Source organism: Cornus florida, unplaced genomic scaffold, assembly GCF_030987335.1.
Source record: "Cornus florida cultivar Cherokee Brave unplaced genomic scaffold, ASM3098733v1 CherokeeBrave_3.0.0_Hap2_Chr04, whole genome shotgun sequence".
Classification (NCBI taxonomy): Eukaryota; Viridiplantae; Streptophyta; class Magnoliopsida; order Cornales; family Cornaceae; genus Cornus; species Cornus florida.
The window spans coordinates 25,515,535-25,526,351 of record NW_026775574.1 but is presented as its reverse complement, the minus strand read 5'-3'; the positions used below and the strand labels follow the sequence as shown (position 1 = coordinate 25,526,351).

General features: G+C 34.0%; 1 protein-coding gene across 1 annotated transcript; it reads left to right on the top strand.

Moving 5' to 3' along the window:
* Positions 1-3,687: 3,687 nt before the first annotated feature.
* Positions 3,688-6,876, top strand: LOC132304853 (WAT1-related protein At3g28050-like). The gene is made up of 7 exons (XM_059802562.1): positions 3,688-3,860; positions 3,982-4,047; positions 4,306-4,419; positions 5,259-5,496; positions 5,606-5,764; positions 5,891-6,042; positions 6,324-6,876. The coding sequence occupies exons 1-7, from the start codon at positions 3,688-3,690 to the stop codon at positions 6,475-6,477; spliced, it is 1,056 nt and encodes a 351-aa protein (XP_059658545.1). The 3' UTR covers positions 6,478-6,876.
* The last annotated feature ends 3,941 nt before the right edge of the window (positions 6,877-10,817 follow it).

The window sequence follows — 10,817 nt, the reverse complement described above, 5'->3', positions numbered from 1 at the left end:
TTTATCTTTCAGGTTCTTAGCGGTTCAAGTCTCGAGGTTGAGGATCCGTAGCTTAGAGGCTTATCTATCATGTACTATTGTTTATTTCAAAGTAGGATATTATTGTGCCATTTGACTTTAGTTTTTATTTATGGATTTCTGGATAGTGGATTTTGGTTAAGGGGTCCTTGAGTTACGGAATTCTTGAGTTGTAACCTTTGGAAGATTATTAATTAATGAAATTATTATTTATTAGTTTTTCTTGAGCGTATTATTTATTCTTTTTATTTCATTTTGTAATTTGTACTTGTTTAAATACTTTAATTGTTTTGATATCCCTTGGTATTTGAGTATGGAATTAATTAAATCGTGTCTCCGAAATCACGGGGTATCATATTTTAGTATAGATTGTTCTAGGAATCTCCTAAGTTGAAAAGGCTTATTTGTGGGAAACCACATCTATAGCTACTGAGACCTCGTAGAATGGGTTTAATTGGTTAATGTAACTAGAATTGACCCAATTTGACTTATTTAGAGTCAAATCACACTCCACCCAAGGTAAAAATGACCATTTTACCCTTAGTTTGTCCTCAAGTTTAGGTAAGAACCTACAATCGGATCACCACCCGTTAATGACTTGGATCCACTGGATTTGGGTCATTACAATTGGATATTATAATTCTTATTTTGGAGGATGTATTGACTTTAGAAGGTCAACATCGGGATATATATATTCTTTTTTACAGGAGGAGTAATTTTGTGAAAAAGCATAAAACAAAATTCAGTCACTTCTTCTACTATGGAGGCAGAACACGTAGCATGTCATGAGGCTATGGGATATGCCTCATAGTTGTGGAATTTTATTACATGCCTTAAATTTTTGGATTCTATCTCCAGGTCATTGAGAATCTATTGTGATAATTCACCGCTCTTTGTTTCTGTAACAACAATGCAAAAGGGAGTTCAAACAGGTGGATAAAGTTCTTTGTTTTTAAAGAGTGAGTTCAGAATTATCAAGTGTTATTGCCACACTGAATTAACATTCTAACATCCTATATAGTCTGGCATTCTAACATATCCCTTATATTTTTGGGAAGTTAAGAAAAAAATGTGATTTGGGAAGTTACAAGTGATTTATTACTACCATTTTGAATCAAAATAAAGGAAGTTGAATGGTTTTATAACCACCATTTTGAATTAGAATAAAGGAAATGGTTTACATGATGGATTGCTCTCTCCAAATTTATCCATACGTTTTCCTTGAAAATGTCTCATGGCTAACAAGTAGCAGAGTCTGTGTTGCCTCCATCAAGTGCACGCATAAAGACTTGTACAGGCATGAACATCTTGAGGATTTCTCACTTTGTTTTATAGTCATTAACAAAACTGATTTCATGAATGGAGGTATGTGATCTATGATAAGCGTTGAATATTGCATATTCAAGCCCCTTTTATTTATGTATGTTAGTTAGATAGTTTTATTTATTTGTTATTTTATGCCATTTATATGTTTTTGTTTTTTTTAGGTATTTATCCTCAAAATTGAGTTAAATCAGGAATTTTAGGACTTCAAGCGATGCATCTATCCAAGAGAGTTCCTGATAAAGACTTTAAGTACTTTGACCAAATCCATACTCAATTCCGAGCCAAAGGGAAAACAAGTTCATCAAGTCAGAAAACCAATATTAGAAGAAGAAGTTGATCCAGGCCACTTGGAATGGGTAACTGGTCGCTCATCTGTAGCTTGGGCTTGGCGACTGGTCACCAAGCCAAATAGCCTAAATCTTGAGCAAAAAAGTAAAAATGGGCAGAACGTTGCCTTCCCTGAGACCAGTCGCCCAATTAGGGCGACTGGTCGCCCAATGCTCAGTTTGGATGGGGTGATTTGGAGGGATATAAAGAGTGAAGATAATAATGGATAAGAAAAAGTGTGTTTGGATGGCTTTATTGGAGAGAAAAGAGAGACTATGGAAGGATATGGAATATCCCTCCAAATCCTTGAAATGATATCACTCCAAAAATGATAACGGGGGGAAAGGATAATAGGTTAAGTAATATTTTCATAATCCTAAAACTACCATATTTTAAGATTTGACTTCTATCTTATAACATTTTCCAAAAAAGTTATGATAATAATTTGATTGTTATCCTCTATTTTCTCTCCTCTATATTTTCTAAACAAGAATATAAATTATTGCTATCCTTTCTTTTATTTTCTCTTCTCTTCTCTCATAACTAATGCTATTATTTCCTTTCATTTCTCTCATGTGTATCCAAACAAAGACACCGTGATACAAAATAAAAATTGGTTTAACACATAAGGAGATATGTAATGCCCAATTTTGAAATTTTTTATTTTTACATCGGATGCCCTCACTAAGCGCACAGTAGATCCGTCCCTGATTTTAATTTGTGATGTCTGCCTTATTCCAAGTAGAATTATGAAGCAATTGGATCTGTTTTTCTCAAATTCTAATAATTACCCATTCTTCTTCCTTTAATGCTCGGTTTGGATGGGGTGATTTTGAGGGATATAAAAAGTAAAGAAGAGAATGGATAAGAAAAAGTGTGTTTGGATGATTTTAGTGGCCGGACAGAAAAGAGAGACTATGGAAGGATTTTGAGGAATAACTATCTCTCCAAATCCCTCATATGATATCCCTTTAAAAATGATAAAAGAGAGAAAGGATAATGGGTTAAGTGGTATTTTAATAAAAATTACCATATTTTAAGATTTGACTCATATCTTATAACATTTTACAAAAAAGTTATGATAATAATTTGATTGTTATCCTCTATTTTCTCTGCAAAAAAGTTATGATAATAATTTAATTGTTATCCTCTATTTTCTTTACTTTATATTACCTAAACAAGAATAGAAATTATTGTTATATTTTTTTCTTTTCTGTTTTCTTTTCATAACTAATGTTATCATTTCCTTTCATTTCTCTCATATATATCCAAACAAAGACTCCATGATTAAAAAATAAAAATAAAAAATTAGTTTAACACATAAAGAGATGTGTAATGCCCAATTTTAAAAAAAATTATTTTTACGTCAGTTCTTAAATTGTATTAGAACATCAGCTGGGATTATGGGAGGATGAATACCATCCCCCGAGGGGAACAATTTTTTTTTTATAACATTCATGATTCAACAGAAGAAAAATGGTAAACTTATCGATTTATAATAAAAATCAATTAATATTACAATTAATAATTAAAATAAATATTAAAATAGTGAATTTATCCTTTTAAAAAAATTATTCCCTCTAACTTAAAATAGATGTCTTATTTAGAGAACCCAGACTCACAAAAAATTATAAGTCACGGTTCGTTAAACAGGAGAGGAGAGAGAGAGAGAGAGGTAGTATAAAAGCTAGTCAATATTGCAATTAATGATTAAGATAAATATTTAACAAAGCGAGTCATTGAGGGTAGTTATCGGGTCCCATATTTTCTGCCGATGCTGCAACGTGTGGGCTCCATTTTGTTCCATGCTGCAACTTAGGCACTCGTGTCCTTCCCTAAGTTCAGTACGTCATGCATAAATCGTTTGCACTTGTCCAAGTTTAAGAATTACTACGTATCAAATAGTAAACAGTACCACAACAAACACAACCAGTTACGAAACACGCAGAGAGGCACACGCACGTACGCACAGAAAGGGGGGAGATAGAGGGAGAGAGAGAGATAGACAAGGCTGTGATGTGGGCTTCAGGGATCATTGCAGTAATGGTGTCACTGGAGTGCTTGGAGATGGGCATGACCACTTTAAGCAAAGCAGCCATGAGAAGAGGAATGAATAACTTCGTTTTTGTTGTGTATTCCAATGCCATCGCCTTTCTCTTCCTTCTTCCTTCAACTTTCGTTTTTCACAGGTCTCATTTCATTTCTTTAATTTCTAGATATAACCCCCTTCTCTCTCTTTATATATATATATGTGTGTGTGTGTGTGAGAGACATTAATCTAAATTGATGTTTTTATATGTTCATCAACAGAATAAGACCATGTCCTCAACTCACGTTCTCTATTGTCTCTAGAATCTTTATTCTTGCCTTCCTCAGGTACTTTTACTCCCCACTCAATTATATCTTAATTGCTAGAATGTTTTATATTTTAATCCATTTCTCTAATGTGGTCTCATCCACTTTATCGAAGGATAAAACCCTTTGGCTTTAAAAGGAAATTAAAAAAATAAAATAAAATAAAAAAATCTAAAAAGTATTTTTAATTTTATTATTATTATTATTTTTATTGAGGTAAGTATTTAAACACACTTTTTATATTCGTTGCAATTGTTTACTACCGAGGGTGGGTCTCAGTTATTCTGCGCAGATTTGCATATGTATGGGGATTGAGTATAGTTCTCCAACTCTGGCCTCAGCAATGGTTGCTCTCGTCCCAGGCTTTACCTTTATATTTGCCAGTGTCACAAGGTATGTGGTGCTTTTTTTCAATACTCATTTTCTCCACCTTCAAATTTGTCACCTACTTGTAACATTGTTAGTCTTCATGTGTTTTTATATATATCCATGAATTTATTATTATTATTATTATTATTAATTTTCTATCATCAACCTTTAGATTATTACTCATCTTAGTTTTTAATGGATCAAATTAGACTCATCTTTAGATATGAAGAATTTACCAAGGTTGTAGTCTAGCGCAGGGGAACTATGTGGGGACCAAGAGGACCATGCCATCAGCCATCCCCAAGAATTTTGTAAATTTCCTAATTTTGTTTCATTGCATAGAATTGAATTGTCTTGGAATTGAAAATATGTGGGGACTAAGAATTTTGGATTTTAGCATAAACGGTTTCTATAAATAAATTTCAAAATAATTAACTTGAGCATCGGTCCAACACAACTACATCACAATGCAACACATCTCAAAGATACAATATTCATGTAGCATATTACCTCATGTTTCAATGTTATAACCCAGGAATTTAACCCATTTATGTTGTTATTATTATTATTTTTTTTCCCCTAAATCCCATTTACATAATTGTTGCATTATCGATATAAAATTGTTGTGCTTACGAAGAAAGATTGTTGCACTAGGCACAAGACAGACAAAGGACGAAAATGACACACAAGAGGATCTTGATTCCAAATTACTAATTGATTCCGGTATATAAACATGTCGTCCCTAAAATCCTTATTTTTAGAAGTTTACATTTAAAGGAATGTTAAAAAAATAATAATAATAAAATAAAAATAAAAAATCCAAATATAATATATTCTGAGTTGAATCTAATGTGTGGTCTTAGAATGGAAAAGCTAGAGTTCAAATTGAAGAGCAGCCTGGCCAAGTCCATTGGGGCCATAATATCAGTTGTAGGGGCATTCATTGTTACTTTCTACAAAGGCCCAGAGATCCTGCTCTCTCATGAATCACCATCTGAAGTACTTCCTCTGATTTCCCCGTTGCCGCAATCAAATTGGATCATTGGAGGTTTTCTCCTTGCAATTGCCAGTGTCATGGTTGCATCGTCGTGCATTGTCCAGGTAGCTAGACACTGTCGAAAAAATTGTGCATTTCTATTTAACAGTCTCCTTGTAGCTAGTCAAGACTTGTCCAAAACAAAACAATAATCTGATTTTCAAACTCTTCCAGACCTGGATTGTTATGGACTACCCTGCAGGCCTGATGATATCACTGAATGCCTGCTTCTTTGTGACAATCCAATCAGTCATAGTTGCTCTGATTGCAGAAAGGGACTTAAATGTTTGGAAGCTAGGACTTGATATGCAATTGGTAACAATTGGATACTACGTAAGTATAGAAAAAACCCGCGCTTTTCGGTCCTATTTTGATTCCGGGATTTGTAGTTGTGTCTCTAATGAGCATGTCTTGCAGAAATGGTATGACTTACAGTTTGGCATCATGCTCAATTTCTAGGGAATTTTGGTGCTTGCAATTAAGGGAGTTGTTATTACATGGGTTTTGCACAAGAAAGGACCTGTCTTTGTTACAATGTTTAAGCCACTTGGGATGATCATTGCATTTGTACTGGAAGTTATTTTTCTTGGGGATTGTCTCCATTTTGGGAGGTGAGATTCTCTACAATGCAATTTTTATTTTTATTTTTATTTTTATGAAAAATGGTACATTTTCCAAATTCCAAGATGTATATCATAATTTTTTTCTTTTATGTTTCATGTGGTGGGGAGAACGTCCCCACACACATAATTCCCATTCTCTAGGATGTATCATTGCACTATATATATATATATATATATATATATATATATTGAAGCATAAAAAGTGAAGAAAAAATGTTACATTCTTGTAAGGATCCATGAATTGACAAATTTTTTTGACTTGAATGCAGCATAATTGGAGCAGCCATAATAGCTCTTGGTTTCTATTCTGTGATGTGGGGGAAAGCTCAAGAAATGAATATATTGGAACAGAGTGAAGTTCCCGATTCTGACTCACCCACGGATAAAAGCTGTCTTTTGGAACACAATAATATGGGTGTATGAAATTTTCTAAAGAAATCAAAGAAGAAACTACATTATGCAAAATAAAAGATGTGGTGTTTGGACAGACTTTAGACATTTTTTCCTTCCCTTTCTTTCCTCATTGATTCCTATTCTACTACTAGCTTTATAGTTTGCTGTGATTCAGATATGTTTGAAGGAAAAAAAAAAAAAAAAAGTATGAAAATGATGAAAGAAATATCAGTAATTTTTCTATGGACTTGACTGCATTCACATTCTCTTTAAAATAGAATTAAATAACAAATAGTTTGCAACGGTTAATTAAAAAAAAAAAAAACATTTTGGATGTAAGAATAAGCAATTGTGTATTTACATTTCAATATTTTCTTGACCACTTTTTTAAGACTTGCAGGTGTAAGAGTAAACCAAATAATGCATTGCAGGGGTAAAAGCATGCGATAAGAAACTTGATGAAATGCAAATAACATAACTTTGTGCAAACTTTTAACAGCTTGAGAGCCATTTGATGATGCTAGCTAAACTGTAGTTTCTCAAGTGTGAGTAGCGCGGTGTGGAAGTTGCTTTGTTGACCGAGTCGTAAACAGTAGGGGCGTGGATAGGTTAACTTGCCCAATTTTTGTGATTGATTAATTACCCACAATGATTATCAATTAAACATCCACACTCACAAAATTATAAACAATAAGGTAAAGAAAATAGAGTTGAGTTTGAGAGATGACACCCGGTTTTTTAGTATGGAAACCATTGTTGAAAGAAATTCTACCTACCGGGATGACAATCACGGAGACTTTCACAGCCTCCAGCGGAATGATCCACCATTGTTGAAGAAAAGTACAATGAACTATGACTGAGATTCACACCCTTTCACTTTACTAAGAACCAATTGTTGAACGTCTTTGGCTTTGCAACTCTCCCGTTCAACCATACTTGACTTCAGGCTTACTTACTTGATTCATGTAGAATGATAGCTGCTAGATCAACAAGCATTCCATGAATACCTTAATCCCTTCAAAGTGCGACCGAAGCCACATCTATGTTGATTAGTAAAAGAATATCATCCTAATCACGCATGTTTAAGTGTGTGCTCTCACAGATAAATAATCAGATTGCTTTGAAATATCTCTCAAAAAGTTTCAATGTTGATGTAAAGATGAAAACCATATATATATTTTTTTTCCAATTGAAGCAATCAATCTCCTTTAAGGTTAGTGATAGATGATATACATATACACTAAATTTTGACCTAATGGATTTCTCCTACGAATAATCTAGTAATTTTGATAACAACAAACCATAAATAGTATTTTGTTCACTAATATCTATATTGAGTTTTGTGATAGAAATGTCAAATGTCCAAGCATGATCTCAAGCAATATTCAAATAACTATTATCACATCAATGGTGAAGCAATGCACATGAAAGGGACTCTAATTTGCATTAGTCAAAGCAAGAAAACATTCAAGATTGACCAAAGACCTCAAGAATTATGAATTTATCTCAAAGGTAAAAAATAAATAAACAATTCAAAAAATCAAGGAAGAAGACTCAATGATAAAAGAACATTTCCAAAGCTTGAAGAAAAGGGGTAAATAGGTTGGTGAGTGTTTAAGATCATGCATTAAATTCACATATATACATATTCTTGATCCTCACACATTCTAGATATAGGTCATATACTTCATTTATAATCATGGAATGCCCTAATGAATCTTCTAAGGAAAAAAGACCCTCAAAAGTGTCTAAAAACAACTTGAAAATCATATGAGGCGCCTGATATGTGACCTCTTGGATTTTTACAATATTTTTCAGGCATTTTTATTTATTTTATTTGTGTCATGCCACGTTGTTCCAGGAGTTGTTTGGGATGTTTCGTCGATTATAGAACCCTTAGCAACTCATTTGGGGTTCATTTCGGTCATTTTCGGTATTTGTGCCGGGGGGGTTGACGGGTTGGCCCCACGATGGAATTTTCATGTTCGAAAAATTTCTGGACATCATTGTTTATTTCATTTATGTTTGGGATATTCGTTTTACACAATGTTGCATGATTTACGGGTGTTCGAGATTTAAACGGACTATTTTAAGCAATTAAGTGGGAAGCGGGACTCATAGTTTGACTAGCACTATAAAAGGAGGACTTAGAACATTATTTGCCATAATTTTCATTCTTTCTTCCTCCTTTCAGCCGTCTCCCTCTCTCTCTACCCCTTTGTTCCACTATTCATTTTACAGGCTTTAACATGTGAAATTATCTAGCTCAGGTGAGATTTTGTTGACGCCATACAAGGGAAGTTTGATGAGTGCGACGAAAGCTTGAGCTTATGGTTTCGGGTTTCAATTTGGAGAATTTTGGAGATTTTGGGTGAAGGCATGGTTGGGATTTTGGGGCGGCTCCAAGAGGATTAGTTGCTCTCCTTCACCTCCTCTTTCACCATACGAAGTTAGTTTCGCAAGGGTGGCATTTTGGGTTTGGTGGAATTAGAATTTTCATCCTTATTTAAGACAGGGGTGTCTAATTTATGGATTCCTTGGTGTTTTGTGAGTCCTTTTGTGTTAATTATATGTTTTTGCATGGTATGGATACCATGTTGTAGTAACTTGATTGGTTTTGTAAAATCTCAAGTGATTGCTTTGAATATGTAATGTTTAAATGTGTGAAATTACATACCAATATGGAAAAAAAGTGTTGGCATGCTTTGTAAGATAAAAATTATGCGGTAACATGTTAAGTTGGTTGTATGAATGATTTACAATAATGCTTTAATTATATGAATTGTGTTAACTTATGAGCTAGATGATGATCATGAAGAGATTGGTATAAATGGCAGAGCTTATGTATATTACGATTTAAATGAGTCTTTTTTATTATAAGCATGCTAAGTGGTCGATAAAATGAATATGAGAAAAAAAAATGTTAAATTTTATATTGTAAAGGCATGTATGTGTAATGTGATTATGTGAATATTTGATGGTGCTCTCATTTTGTGATGATAGCTAGAATGTTGGTCCATTATTTAGTTGACAAATGAAGTATACATGAGAGCATTCATTACTCATACATTGGGTAGGAAATGTGTGGGAGACAAGGTGATGTAAGAAGGACGAGATTTCAAGTTAAGAGATGTTGGTGATGAACGGAAGACAATCGGTATCCTTATTTTTGAGATTTTGGTAGCTAGGCCCCAAATGGTGATGAGTGGCGGTCTTAAGCCAGGGATAGCTAGCAGGTATTCTAAATGGTGGACGAGTTGTAGACTTGTACCATTTGGAGTTTGTGGTCTTTGTTGTGGATATGTGGAAGTGAGTGGGATTGGTCAACAAAGTGCATTTGTATTTAGGACGAGGTCATGGGATTGGTTAAGAAGTAATCATGGCAATAAGCATAAATAATGAGCATTGATTGTGTTGATAGTATTGAGATGGACTTGTGTGCGTGAATCTGGTAGTGTCGATATATTATTGCTAATTTCATGTGTTGATGATTTAATTATTTCCCCGTGTAAGCATGATCAATTGTCTTGACCTTCTTTTCATTATGTGTTTGTTCACCTAGCTTTAGGAGCCATGCCTTAGGCATACATTGCTGAGCGGTGGTGCTCACCCTTTTATCTTAAATATTTTCAGGATGTGGAAGAGAAGTGGTGGATGGTACGTCCTTACGAGCTTAGGTGTAGATATAGATTCTATTTTGTCATCCTTTGTTGTTGACGTTATATTCATAAAGTTTTGGACATAAACTTGTATTATTTGTAATCATTTAAATGGCAAGGTACAAGATTTATTAATTGTACGTAATTTATCAAGTAAGTCGCTATTTTGAGATTGAATGTCTTAAAATGATTTTAATGAAAGAATGGGTATTTTCGTTAATGAATTTTCAATTTAAAATGAGAATTTGTGGCATACGATTCGTGATTTCATATAGATGTTGATTTACCATTTTTATACAACATTTGGGACCGGTTTATGGTCAATCCCAATGTCACAATTGAGCCAAAAAGGATATCAAAATGGACCAAGTACATAAACCTGGGCAGTTTCAGTTGACACCGGCTTCTGCTAGTATATCAAAAATTTAGATAGTAGTGAAATTACTGTTGAAGTCCCTACGGTTGATGTGCGAGGACTTCACTTCGACCAAAAGTCCTGCTTCAGTTGATTTGCAGACCTCCATGCGTTGACTGAGTCTTGTATCCCCCTCTTTGTTGTTTTGTTCCCATTTTGTCTATTTTTCTACCATCCAATGACCTAATCATGTACCTAGGGACCTAATGAAGTGTATTAATTATATTTTAACCGTGGGAGTGACCATATTACCCTCGAATGACCTCGGATTCTAATAAGGACCCGGTTAGCGATTC